Source organism: Equus quagga, chromosome 1 (genome assembly GCF_021613505.1).
Source record: "Equus quagga isolate Etosha38 chromosome 1, UCLA_HA_Equagga_1.0, whole genome shotgun sequence".
Classification (NCBI taxonomy): Eukaryota; Metazoa; Chordata; class Mammalia; order Perissodactyla; family Equidae; genus Equus; species Equus quagga.
Window position 1 is genome coordinate 108458406 of NC_060267.1, and position 27618 is coordinate 108486023.

Here is a 27618-nt window from a genome sequence, read left to right on the forward strand (position 1 = left end):
TTTTTCTCTCTCACTCTTACTCAGCACTTGAATAACTAAGGGAACATATTCACAAGATAGTCAGCATGTTCTGGATATTCAGTTTGTGTGTGTGGGAAAGAACAAAGATAATTGCCTCAATTATGTCAAATATTATATAAGAGATGAGTGAGATTAGAGATCAGATTAGGATTCTAGTGAGTTACTGGTAGGTAACCAACCATGGATATGACAGTGTAGTGCCATACGCCAATATAGTTTAAAACAACTTCCTTTATGTTATCTATTGTCTATAAAGACATCTTAGTTCCACCACTCAATGGCTCTGCACATAACCCCAGTGCTTCTGAGTTAGAATCTGTCAGAAGTAGGTACATATTTCATTGCTTTGGCAACACTTAAATGACGCTGCATCATGCAATACAATTGCTAAGATCACAGGCTAGGAATTCAGGCAGAGCTGGCTGCTATCTAGTCATGGTTTTACCACCCAATTGTTATCCAGGGTGAGTTCCTTAATTTTTTGAACCTTGAAGATACTGGAATAATAATATTGCCTACCTCACAGGGTTGTAGTGGGGATAGCAGTTCATTAGGATGATACGTGTTTCACCTAGGAACTATCAATAAACATTATTCATACTATAATCATCATCTTCATCCTCACCACCATTATGATAGATTAAGGACATATTGCCACATGGAAATTCATATTCCCTGGGTCATACACACTTTTCCTTTCCATGACTCATATTATATGATGGGGTCCTTACACTGTCAAACAAGAGAAAATATAAATCCTTGTGTTTTTTTTCTGTAGTTAATTTTGGCATTTTTCACCTGTGTCCTTTTATGTCTTAGTTAAGCATACTCTTGTCACATACAGAAGAAGCTGCTCCCCAAAGAAAGAAGCAATGTATTGTCAAGTGACAAAGACACTGAGTGAAGTCTTTCATATCCTAGACTGTCCATGGTGTATCTCAGTGGGCCTCTGGGTTGGCAGCCCTGGGTTTACCTCGCCTGTCTGTAATAGGTGAAGGGACTTGCATGTGATCTGTGAAACAGAGGCAGCTGTAGATAAAATTATAACACAAAAAGAATTGGCTTCAATGCTTCCTTCTTAGATCTTTTTCTCCACGTTCAGATGTTTGGGGAACTTTCTTGCCCTCTGCTCCTGACAAGAATATGTTACATCTGACTAGATAAGTAGGTTACCATTGTATATCACAAAAGTTCTTATTTGCAAGCAACACAAACCAGATATGGCTGATTTGAGCAGAAAATAAAATTTTTGAGAGGTTATTGGTTAGGTCTCAGCAACTACAAGCAGACTAAACAACCAGAAACCAAGGGTATGCTATTGAAATTATAGAACTGTGCCAAAGCGATGTTATATGTCCCAGCTTGCCTTGCCGACCCAGCAGGAACAGGATACAGGAGGCTGATCCAGGCAGTGCTGTCCTTGCTTCTTACGTTATTTATTTCTAATTCAAAATCTAGGACATGGGCGTAATTGGCCAACCCCAGGTCGCCTGACTGTCTTCCAGCTGTAATGGAGACTGAGAAAGGGTGTAAACAACATATCCGGTATTTTCAGCTTGTATAGTGGGAGGAAGTCTCTGTTTCTCACCAAGATTCCCAAAGTGGAAAATTCCCCAAATAAAGAAAGGGATTTCAGATCAGATGCTTGGAAGTAAAAACAACAACCAAATTCAGATGTGGAATTATAAGCAGGGAGTGGTTAGAAGATATATTTGGAGTGATGGAGACCTGACTTCATATCATGAGCAAACTACTCAATCTTGCTGAGCTTCAATTTCCTCTAAAGGAAAAAAATGTGGAAGATGACATCTGTCAACATTTGTGTTACAGATCAAGCGACACAATACACGAAAAGTGCCTGGCACATACTAAGCATTTTACAAAATTACTATTAGTATTATTATTACTGGTTGCATAATTTGTTGTAAAAATTAACAGGGAATGTAAAAATACAGGCACACCTTGAAGACACTGCAGGTTCAGTTCTGGATCACTGCAACAAAGTAAGTATCACAACAAAGTGAGTCGCACAAATTTTTTGGTTTCTCAGTGTATATAAAGGTTCTGTTTTACACTATACTGAAGTCCATTAGGTGTGCAATAGCATTATGTCTAAAAACACAATGTGCATACCTTAAGTAAAAAATACTTTATTGCTAAAAAATGCTAACCATCATCTGTGTCTTCAGTGAGTTGTAATCTTTTTGCTGTGGAGGGTCTTGTGAACAACACAGTATCTGTGAAGTACATTTAAGCACAGTGCAATAAAACGAGGTATGCTTTAAATGTTAATACAGTGCAAAGTGTCACATTTATTATCACAACTAAGCATTTGTTGATTCAACAAATACTCCACATATCAGAAAATAATCTGTTAGTATATTTTTTTTAGAGAAGGAAAAAGCCTTCCGTGGCGTAGAAAGTGCAAACAACATACCAAAAGTCACTCAGTTAAGAGGTAATGGAGCATTATTCAGCCTTAAAAAAGAAGAAAATTCTAGGGGCCAGCTGGGTGGTACAGCAGTTAAGTTCACAGGTTCCACTTCAGTGGCCCAGGATTCACTGGTTTGGATCCCGGGTGCAGACTGATGCACTGCTTGTCAAAACATGCTGTGGCAGGTGTCCCACATATAAAGTAGAGGAAGACGGGCACTGATGTTAGCTCAGGGCCAGTCTTCCTCAGTAAAAAGAGGAAGATTGAGGACAGATGTTAGCTTAGGGCTAATCTTCCTCAACAAAAGAAAAAAAGAAGGAAATTCTGTCATTTGCAACATAGATGAACCTGGGCGGCATTACGCTAAGTAAACAGGTTGGATGGATAAAGATAAAAACTGCATGGTATCATTTATAAGTAGAATCTGGAAGAAAAAACAAGTTGAACTCATAGAAACAGAGAGTAGAAAAGTGGTTGCTAGGAGGTGAGAGGTGCGGGAAATAGGGAGAGGTTAGTAAAAGGGTACAAACTTTCAGCTGTAAGATGAACAAGGTCTGAGAATCTCATGTATACCATGGTGACTGTAGTTGATGACACTGTATCGTATAACTGAAACTCACTAAGAGAGTAGAACTTAACTGTTCTCACCAAAAAGAAAAAAGGGAAACATGTGAAGTGTTAATCAACTCAATGTGGGGAATCCTTTCACAATGTATATGTATCAAATAATCACAATGTACACTTTAAATATCTTACAGTTTTGTTTGTCAATTATACCTCAATATAACTGAAAAATATTTAAAAAGAGGTAATGGAGGCAAGATCCCAACCCAGGATTACCTGAAGATTCCAACCCAGGATTACCTAGCTCAAGAAAACATACTCTTAACCATTCCAATATAGTACCCCTCAATATGCTATGATAGTAAAATGCTTAACACAAAGGAAACATTAAATAAATGGTATTTTTTTTAACTATCACTAGATATTAGTTATATGGCATAATTTACTCCTAACTACAAGGGTATAAGGTGGGAATTCATGCTACATAACTTAAAAGACCCTGTGGGGGTTCTGGGGTAAACATGACAGGAGATGAGTGCTCTCATCTCCCAACCCAGTCTCCTCAAGATACTAGGGCTTCATATCATCTCCTTTATGATGTGCAAATAATGCCTTTCCCACATGTGCACTGGGCATGGAAATCCACCCATATTTCCTGGTGTATAGTCAACCTTCATAGTTTCTCATCAATTGGGAATCATCATATCAAGCATCATTTATTCCATTAATATAAATGACCTAGGAATAGAAATGGTGTATATATGTACAGTATTGGAGGATTCCAAATAGCTTTCTGAGTTACGAAAGTGCTCCACTGTGAGAACAAATTTTAGAGTTCCAGATATAAAGAATAATGTTTGGAAATAAAATTAGAAATAAAATCAACAACATCTACAATTATCCAAGTAGCTATGACAGGCAAGGCCATACACTAGACACTTTATAAACATTACCACTTATCTTTCTGCAGTCCTTCAAAGCATATAACATTGTTCCCATTTTATATAAACGAAAATTGTATCCAAGCAGGTTAGAGACTTGCCCAAGACCACCCACCTAGGCTACAAGAGAGAATAAGGACACATCTTAATGGTCAAAATGGTGATGGATGCTATAACTAGAAGATGATGGCTAATCAAACAAAAATATTGAAAAATATCCTAATATATTGTTAGGATTTCTTCGGAATAACTTGGACACCCTAGTGAAGATAATAGTTGTAGAAATTATAAATAGTCTAATTTGCTGATCACACAAATCTACTTTAATATTCTCGGTGACAAGGAGCTCACTACCTGATGAGGCAGCCTCTTCAATTTTCAGACAGCTCCAGGGGTGAAATGCGGTAACATCTTACTGCCCACAATGTCATCTAGTTCTACCTGGGGGAATAAAGCAGAACAAGTAGCCACTGTTCTTGACAAATGGATACAATTTCAGTTTTTCAAAAAGTGAGTGTCAGGTTCATTCATTGTACCAGACAGATCTGTCAAATGACTTTGCCCATTTACCAATGGATGGAGCACTGCAAAAACATGTTGGGTCCTTTAAAGGACTAAATGTCAGCTCATTGATAACTGCCATCTATACAATTTGTATTGGCATTTTGTCTCACACTGACTTTAAGGACTATAGGGGAAGCTCTAAGTCTCCAGACCATGGATTGCTCACCTTTGCTTGACACAGTACTCTCTGCTCATTTCCAGAGGGCACCAAGGATGAACTCTTGGACTTCCCAGTCTACTCACTGTACCTGACAACACATACTAGCTAGGCTGATTGGATCAAGCCATCCCAAGTAGGAGTCCCAGAGTTTAAAGTCCTAGCTGTTTTGGAGGGAACAGAGGTTATCTCCTCTGCCCATAACACCTCACTTCTTGCTGCTAGGCTATCCTAGGCTGTTCTTGCTAATACAAGCATTTTGTACTAAAATTAATTTTGCTTATCTGATGGCAAGCATACAACCTCAAATGTCATTTTTATGAATAAGGCAACCATCAATGGAATGTGACTTACGGCTTTTTCTTCTGTACACCCCATCTACCCTATAAACTCTCCCTTTCCTGCATCATGGAGGCTATGATCCCTTTCAGAGAGGATAGATTCTTTCCAACCGTAACATGAAATAAGGATTTACATTTCCAGACTGCCCAAAAGAGAATAAATTGATTATAAAATCTAAGACAGTGACTGATGACTTTCCTTATGTCTGGGTTCATTAAGGGTTTTTGAATAGACTTGACAATGTTAAAGAAGTTCTACACACATAAAAATTAGTAAATTAAAAGAAACTGCACTTGTAACAATATGACAAAATAAACACATTAATACCTAAAAAGTTGTTATAAATCAATGAGGAAAAATGAGTAAGGGTCTTAAAGTCAAAAAGAAGAACTGTCAGGGCCGGCCCCATGGCCGAGTGGTTAAGTTCGCGCGCTCCGCTGCAGGCGGCCCAGGGTTTCGTTGGTTCAAATCCTAGGCACGGACATGGCACTGCTCATCAAACCACGCTGAGGCAGCGTCCCACATGCCACAACTAGAAGGACCCACAATGAAGAATATACAACTATGTACCGGAGGGCTTTGGGGAGAAAAAGGGATAAAAAAATCTTTAAAAAAAAAAACAAGAAGAAGAAAAACTGTTAATGGCCAATAAATATATGAAAACATGTTCAACATCCTTAATACTAATCAAAGAAATACAATTAAAAGAATTTTTCATATTTTACTTATCAGAATGATAAAGACTAAAACAAAAGATAATACTGGCATTGGCGAGAGTGTAAGGAACAACACAGGATGCTAAATTGGGGGTAGAAAAGCAGAGCGGTAAAACCTTTCTGGAAGACAATACGTCAGTATGTATCCAAATTGACAAGCAGCTATTTGAGTTTAGAACTCCATCCTAAGGAAATAAATGAATAAATGGTCAAAGACGTAGGAAAAAGGATGTTTCTCTTATTGTTTAGAGTAGCAAAACAGAGGAAAAGGATAATCTAAATATTGACCAGTAGGGGACTGGTTAAATAAATAATGGAATGCTGTTCAACCACTAAAAGTTATGACAGATTTTTATTAGGTGATAAGGAATCCTGCTATTATATTGCTGAGTAGAATGTTACAAAATCATTTTACACTTTGATCTAACAATTAAAGACATTTTATGCTTGCACCGTGTTTGTGTGCACCTCTCTCACATTTAAAAGTCTTGAAAGATACACATATATTCTCTCTCTATATGTATACACACATACACACGCACACACGCACACACACACGTTTCATGTCCTTAAGCTAATCACTCATTTTGGCAGAAAGGACCAGTATTGACTAAAGACTTTTTAGCTAGCTCCTCCAGGTTGTAGAGGCATAACTAGAACCCAGCCAGGGACAACATTCTCCATCTCCACTTGCATCTGGGTGTGGCCCCATTACCGGTTGGCTCTTTCCCAAAGAATGTGACCAGAAGTGACATGAAGAGTTTCTCTTTGAAGCATAATGAGTTGATAATTGAGTTTGCAACTTCCTCCCTCCTTTCCCTTTTGAGACAAATATAGAGCCACATGTTGAACGTGATGGGTTCCTGAACCACTAAGCAGGAAACCGACCTCTAAACCACCAGTCCACACTGAACTACTGTGAGTGAGAAATGAACTTCCAATGTGTCACACTATTGACGCTTAAGGTTTATCGCCCAGTATTTCTTTAACTAACTCATGTTTTCTTTAGGTCTCAGTTGCCTTGTGTTTTAAATGACATATTTGAATGGCATCAACTCTCAAGTTTCTTCCAGTGCTTCTATTTTTTTAATCTTATTTTCTAATTCTCGGAAACATTCCATGTATTGCTTGCCTTTTAAGTGAATCAGTAACTCTACTTTTTTTGCACAAAGGTAGGTTCTTCAAGTTATGGAGAAGTCATAGCAGACTGTTCCTTCAGTTTGAGATATGTTTCCAAATATGAGGTGAGAATAGGGGGGTGAGGACCCAGAGAAACGCTTTTGACAAAGAGGAGTAAGAGACAGTATGCTGAAGGATGTTTAGTAATAAAGAATTCAGACAGGAGAAGTGGATGGCTGATATCTAACAGATTTGTTCAAAGGTATTTTGGAAAGGAAATTTTGTGAAAATGTAGAGAGAAGGAAAACACAGCAATGACGTGAAATGCCTTTTGGTCCCTAAATGGATTTTATTTCAAAGAGATTCATATTGCTTAGATATGTACCGTACAACTTCCCTGCCCACTTCTTCCAGAATTTTCTAAAGCCTGCAGAGAGAGGATGTCATTCCAGGATAATCAACTGCAAGTTACTAAATTAAGATCAAAATGTCCTCAACCTTGAACAGTTTTCAAAGAGTTTTTAGAAGAAAGAAGCTCTCTAGGGGGTTGTATAATTATATAATTGTACCCTTTCTGAGAGACTATTTACAGATAAGTAATGTTTCCCTACCATTCTTTAAAGTAAAACATATGAAATGAAATGGAGTTTGGGAGTATTTGTTTGGGACAGAGGGGAGGAAATCTGTGCAGGCACTGCTAGTTGCTTAATCCATAACCACTCTCTCCTTACTCCTTATGACCAGAGAGCCCTGGTTTAGGAGACTCCAACATCCTGAGGCTAAGGCGGCAGGTGTATGGCCCCAGCTGTTGAGATCTAAGTGGAAGTCTGCTGACAATTTGTGGCAAATAATTTGCTCCCTGATTTAGACGCTGTTTTCATTTTTTATTACTTTTTTTCCTTTTCTTTTCTTCCTTCCTGCCTGAATAGTTAGAACACTGTTAGAGATTTAGCAGTCAGCTTGCAACTATGGGAATCACAGCAAAATGCTAGAGATGTGGGAGCTGGAAGACAGAAGGAACCTAGGCCCTCACTGACATCTTCAGCAGCTGAATAAACGCGATGAAACTATCTCCAAACTTCTTGTTACATATGAAAAGTAAGGTGAGGCACCCTTATTCACCTTCAATTAGTTCAGCCAAACTCATTACTAAGAGATACGGAATTCTAACCTCAGGTTTCTAGAACCCTTCCCAGTATCCCATAGCCACACTCCTGTTCTAGACCCCTGATAATCAGACTTGCTTAGGGTAGATGTGTGGGGAGGGCTGGTCCCTCTGGAAGCCCTGTTACTCTTCCCAAAAATTAAAAAATGGATAATATATTGATGTCCACTCATCCTTCTGTCTATACTCAGAAGCCAGTCCCTCTGGGAAGCCTTCACTGAAAACATTTTGCTCCTCTCTACAAGCAGAATAGAGTGTGGGTTCTGGACCAGACTTCCTAGATATGAATTCTTAACTCTGCTTACCGGTTTAGGGCTTGGGCTAATTAATTAACTTGTCTGCACTCCCCTCTAAAATGGGGACACTAAATAACACCTACATAACTTATTGAAAGGATCAAATGAGTGAAGGCAGGACAAGTTCTTATAATCTTGCTTGGGTCAATCAATTCTAGCTACTATTGTTACTTTTGGCCAGTTTAGGGTAGAGCCCCTTTGCTCTCCTACAGTTCTCTGTTCATGTCTTGTTCATGACACATACTGTCTCACACTGCAGAGTTTCAGAAGGTGTCTTCTGTAAACAAGTGGTTCTCAAAGTCTGGTCCCTGGGCCAGCAATGTCAGCAACACCTGGAGACTGGTTACGACTGTAAACCTATCAATCCAGAAACTCTGGGGGTGGAGCCCAGAAATTTGTGTTGTAATAAGACTCCCAGGCAAATCTGACGCACACTAAAGGTTGATGACAACCAAGAACATCCATCTCAGACTCTCCTGGAGGTGTTCACCAAAAATAGAGTTTCCAGGACCTTACATCTGTCCAACTGGAAAAGGGGTCCAGGGAGTGGCCTGGGTAGCATGCCTGCCATATGATTCTTCAGCACATTAATGTTTGAGAATCATTGACATTTTTAGTGTGTGGTTCGCTTGTCTGTTTTCCCAGTGGACTTTGCTTCCTTTCAAAGAAGGTCTGTGAAGATCTGTTGTTTGTAATATTACTGTTATAATTATTGTGCGAATCTCCAGAGTCTCTAGTGCATAGGGCAGTCCGAGGCACAAAGTAGCTGCTCATTAAACAGCTATCCCAAAAGTCTTAGCAGAGCTTCAAGATTAATGCCTTCAGAAGAAGAAACTGCACACTCACAAAAAAGCACGCTTCAAAAGCCTAAGTCTCTGAATTTCTTGTTTGTTTACTTAGTTTTGATCATTTTGAATAATACATTTTTAATTTTAACTGTGTTTCAGTGTTTGCTATCTTCAACCAGAGAGACAGAAACAGATAAATACAATTAAACATTTATTTCTCAAAAATTCACAAAAGTAAATAGGTATAAGGGAAATCTAAATAATTAAACTTCCAAGTGATTTTCTTTTGCATGTTTGCAACTCCATACTTCTGATGCTATTAAAGACTGAAACTGTACTAAGACATTTGGCACATGTTGTATTGGTGTTAAACAAATTTAATTTCGGGTAAAGTGGGAGAAATATTTTCTTCAGCAAATATATCTGCAGATAGAAAATCATAACTACAAATCTACAAAAAAAGCAAGCTATTGAGTTAAATCTGATCAGCTCTTTCTCTGCCATGTGTATGGATCTGCTAATAATTTCATTTGTTACTTGCTATCAGAAGCCAAATTTTAAATATACATATATATTCCCTCAATTTAAAATTGTTTACATATATATGAACAAATAAATATATAACAATTATTCATATATATATGATCAATTTTAAATTGAGGAAAGTATATCTGGGAGTCTATTTTTTTCCCATGAATTGCAAAGGAACACCATTTTCTACTCTTAGCAGTGGAATGTCAATCTACCTCAAGGGTCATTTAGTGAGCATATTTGTAAAACCATTGGTTTAGCCAATAACATCCTTACTGGGGATGCTAGGTCCTGGTGCCTTTGTCAAGAGCTTATTTATAGGAGAGATAAGAAGGTACTTGTTTCATTGGTAAAAGCCAGGAGTAGTGGGGGATGGCAAGTAGCTACAGGCTGATGATACATGATGTCCACATATATGTAGGACCAGCAAGCCCATGATTGCGCCTACTTTCCAAATCCAAACCCAAAGCCTTTATATCATTAACCCCAGACAAAAACAGTAAGACCCACGTGTGCCACTATACCAAGCATGAAGATACCTGTAAACTAATACGAGTATGTCTTGGTTTTGTCAGTGTGGGACAAGCTAGGCTCTCAGCACCAAACCCCTCCCTGTACTAGGCAAGCCAGTCCAAGGCCTCTCTGACTGCTGTGGGAGAGTATGAATGGAGTGCTCACTCTACTATGATGTATGTGCCCTAAAATGCCTTGCACATAGTAGATATTCGATATACGTTGAGTGAATGAATGAATTGGTATTGTAAAACAGACCTCATACTTATCTGAGGAAATTACCATTCAATAGACTTGAATTCCTCCCTACCCTTCCTCACCCCCTCTAAGCTTGCGATCAGATAAACAATTATAAAAGTTAGGGCAGAGGAAATTATAGAAACTATCTAGTCCACTCTCACAGGGTTATACAACTTTCATTTAGTGGTAAAAATCACTGATTTGGGAGTCAAACAGACCTGAGTTCGAGCCCTACCTCTACCGTATTATAACAAGCAAATGACTACTTCTGAGGCTCTGTTCCAAGTGTGCATTATGGGGGATCATAATAATACATATTTTTACTGTATGATTATCAGAGGGTTGAATGGCACAATCCATTTGCAATCATCAGCAAAGTGCCTTACACCTACGAAGCACTCAAGACATTAGCTAATATTAATAGGGAAGAGACAAAATCAAAACTCAGGGATGACTTTCTTTCTTACAGCTTACCCTCTTCCCATTAAGGTCAAGGGGAAGAAGATGAACAAATTAGGATAAATACTTTGAAAAATAGTTTATACTTCCTGAACGAATGGAATTATAAAAATAAAACAATTGTTGAGTTCTGCAGAAATATGAAAGAACTCTAGTTATTTATGTTAGCTTTCTAGAAAACCAATTTATGGCTCTAAGACGCAACTTCCCACACAGCCCCACCCCTGTCATGATCAAATAATATCAGTATAAATGGAAAATTCAACAACACACAATCAATGAGCTAAATTAAAAGCCAGTGAAGCCTCTTAGCTTTGATAGAGAAAATTCAGGTTTATCATTATATGTTAAAATACAATAATATGAAGTTCTTAATTTTAAAAAATTGCCTGAAGATCCATAACCTCCACAATAATTCTATAAAAAATAACCAGCTAAAAATTTATTTAGAAGGTTTTCCTTGTAAGAAAGAATTTTCTGTGTAACTCTTAATGTACAATTTATGAGCACAATTGAATAAAACACAAATAAATATCTGCAAGTCCTACAAAAAGAAAAGTGTAGAGTTAGATGCCACAGGGGATAATTATGCTTCAGGATGAGTAAGACCCTATACTTGACCTCAAATAAATTAACATTAAACAGAGTGGATGAGTCATGTACAGAATGTAAGCATACTAAAAGGTCAAGGTGAGTAACAGAAGGAACATGTGGGCATTCTTAAGAAAGAAATAAAATATTGGTTGATTGATTCAGGAAAGGGTGAAGAGAGTAGGTTCCCTTTGACTGGTCTTTGAAGAAGGCCCTTCTCTTCCTCTAGTATTAATGCTAGGGACACACAGGGAATAAAGGAATATGGGGCCTGAGAATCTTCTCCACTCTTACCAGAGTGGCTGGAAGCAGACATTCTCACTAGGATGTAGTATATAATATTTAAGGGCTTTTGAGGTCAGAGAGACATGGGTTTGACTCTTCTGGTTCTATCTCTTGCTGTAGGTCAAGTTGTTTATCTTTGTAACACCTCAGTATCTTTATGTGTATATTGGGGATGATAATAATGTCTCCTCCCTGAGTGTGCAAACAAAACGATACGATGCATATCCAGGGCTAAGTTTGGTGTCTGGCACAGAGAAAGTGCTCAGTATGGTTAGTTGAGTGACAGTGACAGCAATGATGACAGTGGTGGTGATGGTATTGATTCCACCCCCCAGAACTGGCTCTGATGGGGCGTAGAGTTGAAGGATCTCTGGGTTCATGAGGCTTTACGTACAAGTGATGCTTGATAAATGTAAGCTGGTTGCCCAAATGATTATGTGCAATTTAAGAAAGGGAAGGGTCTCAGATTTGCTCAACTACTTAATAATATTAGTAGTGATAGTAGTCATGGAAACTGAAATTTATTAAGTGCTTACTATATGTCAAACAACATGCTGAATGTTTTAAAAGGATTTATCCATTTACTACTCACAACAATATTATGCGGTAAGTCCTAATATTATTATTCTTTTCTTTCAGGTATAGACTCAAGCTTACAGTTACAATAAGCACCTAAGATCCCACTTTCAGTATGTGATCGAAGTGAGTTCAAATTTAGTCTTTCTGAGTTGTTCTTAATAACTAAAGTATGAAATTAAGCATTTTGCTCTATCTGATTTTCCTTCTGAGGCTTGAATGTTTCACTTACTCCACTGAGTGAAGAAGAGAGAAAATTCCCTCTCCTTGACCCTGCTTGTCCTCAACATCTAATTTTCCTTCTTAAAACAGAGATTGTTTCAATGAGCAGCAATGAATGCTGTGTCCTGGCCCAGCCACCTTGCTGACTAGGGGTCAGATACCAGCAGAAGCAAATGCTCCCTGACAACACTATCCTTGTACAGAAACATATGGGAATGGGGGGCATGGGACAATAGAACAAAGCATAGGAAAGAGAGCACCTGGATGGTGGTAGTAATAATAATAATAATAATAATAATAATAAATAGACCTTACTGTGCTCTAGATACTGTATTAAGCACTTGGTATTGGTAAACCTCATTCAACCTTGAAAACAGTTCTATGAGGATGGAATATTATTATCATCATTTTTTTAGACAGGAATGCTGAGGTCCAGGTAATCGGGTAAATTGCCCAAGCTCATATGGTTAGCAAGTGAAAAGCAGGGATTTGAACTATGAACAGGGCCTACATTCTTAACCATTATGCTATACTGCCTCTTGAAAATAAAAAATTTCCAGCAATTGTTCCCCATGACCCACTCCTGCACTCCAAACTTAAATAAGTCTGAGAGAAAGAGAGAGTAAGGTTGAAGAATGGCCATCATTTCAAAATAATGTACTTTGCTCATAGATACAGTTCTTGTGATAATCTCAATCAATTATCAAGAAACAGGAAGCAAAGACTTGAGTAGAAGTACGTCCCTATTTATAAGGAAGGTGGACAGCATTTTTGACATTAGGCTTAACTGCTCCTGAATATGTGGTCTCAGTAGGAATATACACTAGTAGATTTTTCCCACCTATCAAACCCCAAAGCAATATTTCATTTTCAAGTCACTTCTCAGAGTTCCACCCTTCTCATGCCTGTCATTCATCTTCTGGCCTCTTCTTTCCTCCATTTCTGTACAGAAAGCTCTTAAGTCTGGTCTCTCTGATGTGAGAAGGGCGTGTTATGAGAGAAGCCATGGTACCTCAATGTTTTTTTTTATCTTAATTCTATTATGCCAACTCCACTGAACTTAATTATAGTAAATACAGAATTACACAATTACCCTCTGTTCTGTTCTTCAGATGCTATATTTTGATAAAATTTACTACATGCTGCTTTCCCCCTGAACACTAGAAATGGATATGTGTTGATATAAAATTTGTTATAATTACAATTAAAATGCAGCTTACATAATGATAGTGTTAAAATAAAATTATAGATGTGTAGAGACAACGTCGTCATGCATTTTTAGTGTAAGTACACGCTTAGACCAATATCTGGTAGCTGAATGAATAAGGAACAGAATTTTAGTTAAGCTGCACAGGCTGTTTAAGGATTTGCAAATACCTAAAGGGAGCTCAAAATCAGTAAGATCAAATTTCCCCAGCCATGTTTTCAATTGGAAAGTGAATGGAAGATGTGAAATGTCTGGTGAAACCATTCAAAGTAGGTATCTATAAGGATATGATAAGACAAGCGCATTGTTACTGGGGTAACTGCTTAAACTCTCATGTCTATCAATGATGCAAATTCCCAAATGAGTTTGATGAGCCACAAAATAATACTTGTATATATATACATATACATATATAAAATTGAACTGAACTAGATAGTTCAGAATTACTTCTAATTAAAGAAGTACCCTATCACAACTAACTTAAACCTTAAAAAATACGGTTACAACTACAATAGACTGAAAGGCAGGAGATTGAAATGTTTATTTTAAATATTTGTAGTTATGGTGTCTTGACTAAAATAACGGTGTCACAAGTGCTATTAAAATAATTGTATGCCCCAGCCCTCATGGCCTGGTGGTTAAATTCAGTGCCCTCTGCTTCAGCGGCCCGGGTTCGGTCCCCAGGTGCAGAGCAGACCTAAACTGCTTTTCAGAGGCTATGCTGTGCTGGCAGCCCACACACTAAAAAGTAGAAGATTGGCATGGATGTTAGCTCATGGCAAACCTTCCTCAGCAAAAAAAGTGGTGAAATCATTTTGTTCACCTCTACTGCAAAAACAAACTATAGGATTCTTTTTTATTTCAGATAATTATTTTTAGCTAATAGTTATTACACATTTTGATAACACACAATGTTAATCACATTACATCATTTAATCTTTAAAATAGCACTACCATGTAATTATTTTTAATACCCCCATTTTATTAAAATATATCTCTAGTCTAGACCTTTCTTCAGAACTGCTGTATATCCAATTGTGTATTCAATATCTCTACTAGGATGTCAAGAAAACATCTCAAACCTTGTATCTCCAAAACTGATCTTTAATCCCCCAAACAGGCTCCACCCCAAGCCTTTTGCATCTCAGGTGATAGTAACCTCACCTTTCCACTTGCCCAGGCTCCAAATCCAAGATTCACTCTTGTCCCCTTTCTTTCTTCCACATTTCACCTTCAGTCCCCCGGGAAACACTGTCACAATCTTCCAGACGACTCACTTCTGGGAACATCTGCAGCTAACATCCTGGCACAGGCCACAACATCCATCTTGTAGACACCTGTGCTGGCCTCCTGAGATCCTCCCCGACTCCACACTTTCTCTCTATCCTCAGTACCACAGAGATATTCTTTTAAAACAAGAGACCAATCATGTCACATCTCTGCTAAAATCCTACCACTGGCTGCCTACATTCAGAGCAAAAGACAACATGTGTGTGACGGCCTCCAAGGGCTTGCCCAATCTATCCCATCATATCTCTGACCTCAAGCCTTCCTGCTACACCTTCCTCCCCACTGACTTACTCAGCCATAGTGCCCTCCTCGATATTCCTCCAACCTGCCAGGCATGTTTCTGCCTTCGGCACTGGTCATTCCTGCTCCCAAGGAGTGGTCTCCCCCTAATCCATTCTGACAACTCCCCCACTTCAAGTTTTTGTTCAAATGTCACCTTATGAAATCCACCTTGACTATCCTATTTAAAAATAGAACCCACCTGTACATCCCTCCACTGCTCCCTATCCAACACCCTTCAATGTGCTTCACATTCTTCTCTATCCCATAGCACTCATCAACTTCAACATGCCGCAGGATTTATTTAAAACATCCATCTGTTTCCACAAGGGAATGTTAGCTGAAGAGAGAGAGAGAGTGGAGAGAGGAGAGAGGAAGAAAGACACAGGAGAGACAGAGAGAGAAAGGGAAAGCTCTTGCCTATTTTATTCATGGTATGTCCAAGCACATAGAACAGTACACAAGGTGGATGCATAACAAATATTTCTGGAAAAACATATGGATGAATAAACTAGTAGTAAAGCTCAGAAAGTTTAAGTAACTTCTGAAAGTTTCTGCAGCTAGAGAAAGGTACAATGGAATTCAAACTTGGAGCTGGTTAGCTTCAAAGCCCTCTGCTCTTAGCCTCTCTGTTATCTTAAGTGCACGGAATTCATGATTCACTTTAATTGGTGCCATGGAAAATCTCATCCCACTGAAGAGTAACACTAAAGTGTTTGTTCTCTTTCTCTGTATATGTATTTTCCATTTAAACAAAAGAAACAAAGAAGAGTGGAATCCAACATGGATTATCATGGTCATTTTACAGCAAATTTAGTAATAGTGACATTTAAGCAATAGTCATATTTAACGATAGCATAATAATAATAAAATAGCTTTTAAGTGTATTGAACACTCATCACACGCTAAACGTGATGCTAAAATATTTTCATGCATATTTTATGCAATACTTAGAATTACTCTATCAGACAGGTATACTGTTATTATTTCCATTTCAAAGATAAGGAAATTGATCTGAAGTGTGGTACCTGTTTGATCAAGGCGAGACATAGTAAGTGGTGAGTATGAATTAAATTCAGGTCTGTCTAACTCCAGAATTTGATTCTTAACCCCTACATGAAAATTCTGATAGGTCTTTTGATAAAAGTATGTTTTCTCTCAGAAAACATTGACCGTTATGTCTGCCTGTGCTAATACGTTCAGAACATAGTCAAATCTAAAACATGATTATGGGGCCGGCCTGGTAGCATAGTGGTTAAGTTCGTGTGCTCTTTGGCAGCTCAGGGTTCATCGGTTTGGATCCCAGGTGCAACCCTACACACCACCTATCAAGCCATGCTGTGGCAGGCGTCCCACATATAAGGTAGAGGAAGATGGGCACAGATGTTAGCTCAGGGCTAATTTTCCTCAGCAAAACAGAAAAACTAAAACATGACAAAAATGTTTAAATGGTACTTTAACAAATGGAAATATTTTCATCTAAACAATAATGCAGAAAAGCAGGCTGACTCCTTTGAAGTGACTTTGTTGCTACCTTCCATCAAGAACAAGAGATAGAATCAGCAGCCGCAGAATGGAGAAAGCAAAGCACCCAGAGAGAGAATTCTGTAAATGACCAATTATAAAACTATTAAGCTGCAGCACTTTTATAGCAAGAGGCAAAATAATCCATTAAACTGAAAATTCTCCTACCCCTCACTCCACAGTCCACACAAACATTAAAGCTGCATTTATTAGGATGTATTTCCTGTGCTCTGTCAACTTGACTTTCAGCAATTGTATTAATAGAGTCCTCTCACCTTGCACATATAGCTGAGTGATGGATTTCCCCACTTGAGGTTTGTAGAAAGAGTGGAGTGAGTCAAATAAAATTTAGGAAGAGCCATAATCCATAATGATGGGCACTGAATGAGCACAAGAAGAAACATCTTTTCTCATTTATTTGAATGAAAAGTCTACTGTATATTTATTGCCTGTGTACAGGGCTACCTGTTGAATACTGGGGAACAAGCATCTTCATTTGGAGATAAGGATTTATCTGCTTAAATTTCTATGGACCTACAGAATTAATCTTGTTTTAGAACTAAAATAAAATATTTTTTTTTTCTGTAAAAGCAATCAGCAACTTTGACATCTTTAAACCACTACAATTTTAGGGTAGGAAAACTTATAATTATTTTAAGCATTTCTGCATTTGTGCAAGAATTGGGCAATATGCATAGTAGTTAACAACCTGGTTATTGCCAGACAAATCTAAGTTTAATCTAGACTTTGTCACTTACCAAATCTGTGACTTTGGGCTATGAGAATCACTTCCTTCAGCTGTACAGTGGGGATGATAATATGCCCTTTGTATTGTATTGTAAGAACTAAATGATATGAAATATTTATAGTACATAATAGAGTGCCTCAGAGTAAGGACTCAAATTATTATTGTGGTCACTACTGTTATTGAAAATAAATTAGAATTTCTGTTCTCATAAAATGAGACGTGTCCTATATCATTGTAACTTTATTATTTTATTTTTGACATTATAACTTGATTCCAGAAATATTTAGCAGTAAATATAATTGAAAGGAGGTTACTTGACAAACGTGGAAATACAATAATATTAAGTGTGCTGGCAAAATACTCTTCTCAGCTAAACATTTATCTGTAAAAAAGATTTTACTGTTCGTTTCTTATTAAGTGCATAAAACATATATACTTACTGTACCAACTGGCAAAAGGTCCATTAATTAATCAGTCTGACTATGTGTTGCACAAACATCCTCTAAATAGTAATCATGTATGCTTTTCAGTTGTTGGGGAAACGTGTTTGTGACTGTTCTTTTTTGTCAACTGAAAGTAAAGAGGGGTGAGAAGTAGAGCTGGGCTTCATGCTCACTGTAGAGTGACCCGGGAGTTTAATGTACTTTGTACTCCATTATGCCATGAAAATGCATCTGTGCCCTGGGGACATCAACAAAAGATTTGCTTTAATGAAAGGAACCAAGCATGGTTCTAAAGCTTCCAGACAGGAGGCCTATAGGCTGTTTTGCCCTCTCTCAACTGCATCAAGATGAGAAAGATGTGATCACAAATGCTTAAAGCTAATACAGTAAATGTTGGGAACGGTGGGGAAGGATGTTAAGTTTTGCATATCCTAAACCTAGGCTGGAAGGATTATATTTAAATATAATAGTAAGTATATATATATATATATATATATATACACACACACATATAAAATAAGTATAGCAAAGAAGATATCATATATTATTTTCCACTTATTGAATGCTGCAAACCTTACATTAATGTTGGAAATCAGCTGTTTTAGCCATGATGCTTTCAATTGCACGTGGCTGAAAACAAGCTCAAAAGAGTGAAAGGAATTTTTTTTTACAAAAATAACAAGTGCTGGAAATTCAGGAATGCAGCTAGATTCAGATATAGTTCATTTGGAAGCTCCAGAATATCAACAGGGCTCTGGCTCTCTCTCCTTCACTCAGCCCTGCTTATTTCTGCATGACTGAATTCTATGGAAAGTCTCTTCTTCTGTTGGATGGCCACTGGGAGTCCCAGAGAGAGATATCTCTCCATTGTAGAAATTTCAGAAGGAAGAGATAATTTTCGCCCCCAGAAAAGTCTTGGGGAGGATTCTGATAGGCCCAGCCCTTGTCAGATGCCTCTACCTGAGCCAATCACCTGCTTTGCCTGAGCTCAGTTAGGTGACTCACCCATGGGGCCTGGAAGGAGACAGGATGTCATTCTCTGGCAGTTTTTCAAAAGAAAAGCCTGGTGTTTTTGCAAGATGAAAGGGAACAAGACACTGGATAATGAAAGCTATATCTGCTACGGTGAACTCCACAGTTCTCACTCCTTGCCTTGCGTCTGATGACCACGTGGTAAGCTGACCAAGGAGGTCACTTTCCTTACCCCCAGCCTTGATATATATGACTATGGAGCACACTGGTAAAGAATGAGGAAAAAAGTCTGAATATGGGAAATCAGCTGGATTGACTAAGATAGCTCTGTGAGAATGTCCTCAAAAAGTTCCCCAAACTCATTCAAAGTTCAAAGTGGGAGCTGGAAATAAAATGTCACAGAGTTTTGATAAGAGCAGGTTTTCTCCGAGCTAAACTGACACAAAGAGATTAGAGACTTCTGGAAACTACATTTTTTAAAATGAAAAAATCAGATGAGGAAAATGAGGCCTAGAAAAATTAAGTGACTTATTTATTTAGGGTAACAGCTAATTAATGGTAGGATTGAGACTAGAGTGCACTTTATGTAATCCAGCTTTGGTCTTTTAAATCTATGACACAACTTAGATGCATAAGAAATGGAGCCTTTATGATTTGTTAAATGTTTGTGAAACTGAAGAAAAGGCACTCATTATTTCAATTATCCTTGAAGAGAAAGATGCCCAAAGACATCCTAATTGTATGGGTATGTCTACAAAAAATACACGTGGAGGTATCTTCAAATAGAGAATGTGCCTGGCTCAATTCCTCCCTCTCTGCTCTGTTAAAAACTGCCCCTTTAAATAATGCCCACTCACCATCTGTTAGGTAAATTTCCTGAAACACAGTAAATGTGGAGGCAGAGATTGTTATAGAGACTATTCCAATGGCACTAACACCTATACTATGAAATTTTAAGAAGAGTAGGTTAGAGTTGTTTTTTTAAAAAACTTCCCATGATAGTAAAACCATACCATCCTATGTGCCCAGTTCTATGCAATAATGTAAGATGGCGGGGTGGGGAGAGAGAAAGAGAAGGAGGAAAACTAAGTACTTATATATAAAATGTTGCCCCCAAAGTTGGAGATTATATTCAAGCTTCAATAACAGAAGGAAAACACTCACAAGTTTACCAATGTATTTCCCTTATGGTACAAAATCCACAGGTTTAGATTTGCAATATGCTCCAACATGGGTCAGGTTGACCACTTTTTCCATCTAGCTGCTTTTGAGGGAACAAAACAACTGGAAAAGATGCCATTCCATTCCAAGTCTACAGCTTAGATCATGTCACTGCACATGAAATATTGTTCATTCAATGTCAGGACGTAGCAAGAGTAATTTATACTCTGAGTGTTTGCTCTCAAGTCAATAACAGAGAATCCTTGAATAAAAACATTCCCATTACTTCCCACTATAATATATCTTACTTATAGCCCATAAAACAGTGATGAGGGGAGATTTATCCCTTGGATACCATATTATATAAGCTCTCTACTTTAAGCCATCCCCACTCGGTGATTATTTTTTAAATATGTTACTCATAGTCAATATTAATTTACATTTAATCTTTCTTAGCATTAGGAGAGTATTATTTCGTATAGGCTCAGAAACAAATCTCCAGAAATTCCTCCCTGATGCTTCTTTGAGGCTGAAAATGCAATGCAGGGCAGTTGCAATGACTTAATTCCAGTTGGCAGAGCCCTGGCCACATGCTAATTTCATTAGCCTCAAATTCCTGGATTTGAAAGACCCACTGGATACGATTCCTGTCCTCTGACATGTTACTTACTAACCAGTTCAGCGTGCATGTACAGGAGAGAGAGAAGGGACTTGCTCAGCTCATATCTTTGTTCTGGTACACCAGCAGGCAAATGAAAATTCAAAGTCATAGACACAATTTACATCTGAGTACTCCTTCTTGCCTAAGTCCTAATTTTCAGGAAGGAACTTCATTCTAGGCTTTGCTGGCGGCAGCAGCATTTCTTACATCTAGTACTATCTAATTACTCTTTCCTGCCCCCCAGTGCTTGGCACCCCCTACTTAAGTCCGGGAGTATTCTTTCTCCCAGCTTAGAAGCTTATCTCACCATAAATTTTTATCTCAAATGATAGGTTTGGCAGGGTCCCCACAGCAACCCACAGGGACTGGGGAAAAGAAAACTCAGATCTCTGGAGAGCTAAGAATTCGATCATCTAGAGGAGTTTCTTTTTATATAGGACAATCTTAATTGAGCTGAATACTGCAATCCCAGAGAAGATGCACCTACCGTTCTTTTCCTTTCTCCCTAAATTGCTTGTGCTTTTGAACAATGAGTCTGTGTACCACTATTCTCTCTATTCATTCTGCAGGCTTACAGAGGCTGGGAGATGAGGGACTGGACTTGCCTGCCAGGAGCATCTAAATTCACAAGCAAAAAAAAGCCTTCTGGAAGAGATTGTTGGAATATACAGATCCCTCTCTCTCTCTCTCTCTTTCTTTCTCTCTCTCTATATATCCATATAGTCCCACAAGGGCAATGGTTACCCAGGATGCCCATACCAATGGTTATATCCAGCTTGCAGCACAAGCTACAAGTTGGTGCACTCCTTCTACTACCAGCCTCTTCTCAATAAATGCAGGTGAAAACTGGGGGCTCTTCTTCCCTCAGCTGTTCAAACCAACATGAATAGCTTCAATTTGCAAATTAGAGGAAAATGACAGTGTTTTCTCTGAATGGTTTTGGTCTCAGCCCACACTGCTATCACTGGCATTCGGTTCCCTTCCTTCCCAGCCAGGGAATGGGGGGAACTAAGCTTAAGGCAAGCCGTTTTCTTCCCTCCCGAGTGCTTGGCTTCACACATCAGAGGAAGAATCAGCTCCCTTTGGTATCTTTTTCAGCAAACACAAGTCCTTCAGCCTAGTCTGCAATCCCTCTCTTGACTTTAACATTTCGCTCTTTTGCAGATAGACAGGCCCAACTGCAGCACGACCCATGCTTTGAGTGAAGAGAGAAAGAGGCAGCAAAATAATTTAAAAATGTGAAACACCAAATGTGCCTTCAACCCCCAGGGCTCCCAGAAAATGCTAAGAGTCGCTCCAGTGGTTCCCAGGTGATATCTGACCTCACCCTCTCCTGCAGCACTGCCCCCTCAGGTTGTCTACCTTTAAGCTCAGAGATGAAAGAAGCACTTCTGGGCTTTGTTTAGGATAACCCAGGCTCTTCCTGAAAGCATCAGCTCAGAGTGAAGGCTGCCCCCAAAGCATTTTTGGGTTTGCAAACATCTAGGGATCTCCATGATGGCATTCTCAGGAGGTGTCAGGGATCCTCAGATGATCAGAGAGGCCAACCAAACTGCAGCCTTGAACAGGCACCCCTCCTTCTGGTGCAAACACAAACTTCACACTCCTGCTAGCTGATGTGGTGACAGCTTGAATTCCACAAGGAGTCCCCTCCAGAAACCCAACACCTTTAGGGAAAGCCCCTGCGCAGAGCCGATTCTTTAGATGGGGAGCATAACGGCACCAGTCAGCCCTAACATCTGGAGGAAGGATTGGTTGGGTTTGGGCACCACCAGGCAGGGAGAGAGCTGTGCATGAGGAAAGGATCATCTCAAGATAGAGACGAACAAAAAACTTGGGGGTGGACGTGGAGAGGGAGAAGAGAGGCAGAAATTAAAAGGGGAGAAAAAAATAGAAAAAAAAAAAAAAGCAGAGTAGGGAGAAAGACAGAAGGAGAGAAAGAGCCATACAGAGAGAAACACGGAGAATCCAGGAGAAGGGAACCACCCACAGTCACACAGACCCTGAAACTCAATTTCTTGACCCAAAAGCCACCCATTTATACCCAATGCAGCACAAGAGCCACCGGGCAGAGGCTGCGGGGGCGGGCGGCAAGAGAGCACTGCGGTAGAACCCACCGCTCAACTGCCCCGGACGCGCCTTCCTCCCATTTCCCTCATCGCCCTTCGGCGCCTAGAGCAGGAGGATCGCCCGGCCTTGCTCAGCGCACCCCACTGCCTCCTTCCAGGCTTCTTCTTGCCTGGCTTCGGGAATCGTCCTCGGAGCCGAGGACCGGGATTGGCGGGCTGCGTTAGGGAGGTCGTGGGAAAGAACAGGCGAAGGGAGAAAGCAGCGAAAGCGATTTTGTTTCGCAGTTAGCATGAGCTCATCTCTGGGCTCTGAAGTGGCAGGAGTAGAAAACTGATCGCCCAGCTCCTGCCAGTGGCCGGACTGCAAATGCGATTTAAATGGTGCAAACAATTGCCTAGAGCAAATCGCCTGGGGGGCACGTCTGCGGAAGGCATCTCCCCACTTGGGGAGCGTCCCCGTGCCTTTCCGACCCATGCCCTCTCGGAGACAGGCTACAGGTCGGGAAAGCCAACCAGAGATGGGCAATTAACATCCACATGCAGGTGAAGACCTAGCCTTCGGTTTAAGAAGTGCCTCCCTAAACTCTTCCCGAAATTTTCCAAGGGAGCTGCGGCTTGCCGGGTGCCTTGGGGCTGGGAAGCTGGGGAGTTGGGAAATGCCGAGTTTCGAGGAGTCTTCTCATCTTTCGTATTCCATGAGCCTAACTGGCTTTCACAGGAGCCCCGGCACTTTTATAAGCCTGTTTTCGGACCATATTTCACTCTAATGCAAACTCATTTAAATCATCGCCTTGTTTTTCGCAGATTGCTTCTTGTAAATGGGGCCATAAATCCAGGATGTCAAGCCGGATGGAGTGGAGCGCGGACAGGGGAGAGATGGAAGGGAAATGAACCAAGCAGGGAAGATACCTCCTCGGGTCGGGTGGAGGGGGGATTCGGTAGGATCTCCAGGGTGGAAATGTGCTAAGGCTGACCTGACCCCGCACCCCTAGAGGCCAAGCCAGCATTAGGATTAAGAGCGCGGGGAGCTAAGGCGCGCTCTGCCCCGGAGGGAGCGCCCCCCTACCTGGAAAAGCCTCAGGATGTTGGCTACCATGATGGAGACCGAACTCCCGGAAGCCCCAATCACTCCAACTACTTTCTCCGGCTTGACGAAAACCGGAGGCTCGCCGTTGGTGCAGCGCACGTCGGAGGTGTCCTTCTGGATAAGCGCCTGAACGAAAGTGAGCGACTGTTCGAGCGCGTAAGTGTCCCTGGAACAAGTGTCTAGGATCCGCGCGCCCAGCGTCACGTTGGGCAGCAGGTTGGGATCGCTGTTGATCTGGTCCAGGGCGTAGAGCATCGCTTCCAGCCTGTGGATCCCGTTCTCCCTCTTGATGTCGCCGCAGGGCACTCCGCTGGGACCCTTGGCGTGCACGGGGAACAGCCCCCCGAGGGTGACGTCCCCCTCGATCCGGATAGAGTGCGGGGCGTACATCTCCTGGCCGCGCGCCGCCGCCGCCAGCGCACACAGGAGCACCTCCAGCACGCAGCAGGGGAACTTCATCAAAGTCAGGACGCGGAGCAGCTTCCCCAGCTGGACCATGCTGCTCCGGCTGCTGCGGTGGTGGCGGAGGCGCTGGAGGGGACGGTGGCGGGCTCGCCGGGGTCCGGGCCCCTTGGGGTGAGCTCCTCCGGGGAAGTCCTGGGGCTCCTGCAGGCACGGAGCGTGGGGGAGCCCGGGGAGGGGCGGCCAGAGAGGGTGGGGGGTCCCGCGGCGCCTGCCAGCTTGGGGAGCCGTGCGCTCTCGGGTTCGCTAGCCGGCGTGCCACGCTCGCTCTCCCTGGCTTGCCGCTCGAGCTCTCCAACAGCCCAGCACTGGGGAGAGGGCACGGATTGCTATCGCTTTAAATGGTCGTTCGGCTCCCTCTCCTCCTCCTCCCACTCCCTCCCTCCCTCGCTAGCTCTCGTCTCTCCCCACCCTTCCCAGCGCCCGCCCTCCCCACCGGTTTGCATCATCACGCAGGGAGGGGCTGCGTGCTGAGGTAAAGGGGGGAGGGCGTGGGTGGGCTGCTTGGGGGGAGTGCCTCTGACTGGGAATTTCGCGGTCCCCAGGGATCTAGGGATTGCAGGACGCAGGCGAAGGCTGAGCTCTTGCTCCTCACCGTAGCAGCCTCTTGCTCTCCCGCCTGCATCCACACACACAGTCTAGGCAAGGGTGCCATCAGCCCCGGGATGGGGCGGGGATGTCTGGTGCCGACTACTCCCGACCCTGAGGTCCGGAGCCCCGACTGTCACCTCGGGAGAATGCGAGGGAGTAGCAAGGTGAAGGAGCCAGTGATGAACGGGAGCAGGGAGACCTCAGTCTCCACTGCTGATCCATCTGAGCCAGTTTTTCCTAAGAAAAACACACATACACACAGGAGCCTGATTTATGACTTAGAATATCTTTACCCAGAGACTTCTCCTGGGCCAGGCGCTGGGCTAGCCTGTAGGGAAACACGCCCAAAAAGAAACGTTAGGCATGGAGGAGCTTCCTTGGTCTTCAGGGGTTACCGGGGCCAGAGCCGGATGAACTAACTGGGTTCTCCAGCAAGTCTGTGGCGGAAACCTCAGACTAGACCCTTTTCTTCCTTTCCTCTCAAGAGATGGAACAACTGAGAACTCTGCAGAGCGCACTTTCTTCTCTGGTGCTGACAGGTGTAAGGCTCCCTCCTACCCGTTTTCAGAGAGGCTTCTGGGCTGGTGACAGGTTTTCGCAGGGAGGAAACAGCAGGAAAGAGGTGATAGTAGGAGGAAGAGGGGCAGGTAGAAGTCTCCGCATTGATCCAGGACGCCTTTCTCTCTTTTTGTGGCTGGATATTTGGGGGCAAAATCAGGATGCCAGAGCAGGTTTCAGTGGAATCAAGAAGGTGGTTTTCAAAGGTGTCCCCTGTTGCAGGCCCAGCCCAAATTTGGTCCATTAAAGCAACAAGTGGCCCTAATTTCTGTATTAGAAAGGGTAATGTCACTGTCCTTGGCACCACAGTGGACTCAGAGGGCGAGCTCAACTCTTGCTGAGGCTTTCTCTTGGAGTGCAGCAAACTCTATTATAAGGATTTGAGGGTGGAGAGAAATCTGAAACAAGACTGTAATTTTTGTTGTTGTTGTTAATGTACTAAACAAGTCTTTGTACAAAAAACAAACAAACAAACAAAACACACAAAACCCAAAAAGTCAGAAGACAGGCAATTGGTTGTCTCTGCTACCAACTTCCTCTGTGTGCTTGGCACCTCTGTTCCCCTGTCTGTGTTTTAGTTTCCCCATCTGTAAAATGATGAGATGGAATTGGATGCTTGCCAAGTTATCTATTAACTCTCAAATCCTCTGTAAAAATAGGCCACATCCCTTTGGCCATGGCGCTCTTTTTAGGCCAATATCCTCTGTTGCTTTGTATGTAGGAGACCAGTTTCTTGATATGCAAAGAGCATTACAAACACTTCTTGGTAGAGAGGAGGTTTTTTTTTTTTCCTTGCTCACCGTCTGTTCCTCTTCCTTCTAGGGACAGCCTAGTCCATCAATTTCTTTTTGGATGTATCCCTGCTCCATGTTTCAATACTATGGCTTAGGGAGAACAGATCACACTTTCTATAATTCAGGCCTGGATAGTCAGAGCATGGGATCCTTCTGCCTATAGTGATAAGTTCAAAGATGGAACTTAGCAGAGGCATCCAGGGCTAACCCTAGACTTTCACAGCAGTAACTAGGGTAGTAACACAGAGTCAACGCTACTCAATAGACAATCTGTGTGTGAATTGGAAACAAAAAAGAGGGGCCCCTTCCTCAAAATGCTTTATGTATATCTTTTGGAAAACATTATACTATTCTGATTTTGTAAGAACAGAACATTTTGCTGCCATCTTCAAGAAAACAGTGCTGTAATTAATATACTAATCTACCTTGTATACAGTGTGATTATCAATCTCTCTTAGATGTGATGCCCTGCTACGTAAGTGCACACCTTGAATAACCTTATACTGTGGTGGACCCCGATCCTTCCTGCCAATCCTGGAGCTATGAGGATATAAGCCTATAGCTGCACCAGGAGCTTCCACATGAACAGGGAACTATTTAAATCTCAGAACAAGAGATACAAGAGAGGGGAAAAGGAAAAGAGACAGAAGGGTGGGGGAAGAGCTAGATAAGGGCCTGATTAAAACATTTGAACTCCTGGATCCAGTCATGCCTGAAAGATTGCCTCTGGAGTTTTTCAATTACATAGTATTTTCTTTCTGTTGTTTGAAGGCAAAAGGATCCTCTTCTAATTCACCTGTTCTAATACACTGGCGCAAAAAGGGTGGGGCAGCTGAAATAGATATCTTGTTAAAGTTGCATCAGTTCATTTGGAAAAGGAAAAAGAGACAAAGCAATAGGAAGGCATCCTTCACATAAGTACTATGATCCTAGCATTTAAGCATCAGTATCTTGGGCTCTATTGTACAGAGGCTATATCCTTATTTAGTTTTTAATTTAAGGCTATTTATTAGCAACTTGGTGACAAAAAGACTATTTGGAGAGTTGGGTAACAAGTAATGTCACCTGATTTTTGCCTGCCCATGTCTCACTCCATTTTCTACTCTCCCATTTCCATTTCACAACTTGTGATTGCTCAATAAATATTTCTTGGCTCACTATTGATTGTTGCGTTATTCTGTGTTCTCTCTTTGCTCTGCTCATTCTCCCCAAACATCTGGCAGCAATCATTATCTTCTTTTTACTGCA

General features: G+C 41.1%; 1 protein-coding gene across 1 annotated transcript in view; it reads right to left on the minus strand.

Moving 5' to 3' along the window:
* Window positions 1-24768, minus strand: part of GRM7 (glutamate metabotropic receptor 7) — a 770519-nt gene extending 745751 nt beyond the window's left edge. The window contains exon 1 of the mRNA XM_046681325.1: window positions 23945-24768. Within this exon, the coding sequence (XP_046537281.1) occupies window positions 23945-24463 (519 nt within the window). The 5' untranslated portion in view covers window positions 24464-24768. The remainder of the gene's footprint in view (window positions 1-23944) is intronic.
* Between the last annotated feature and the right edge of the window lie 2850 nt (window positions 24769-27618).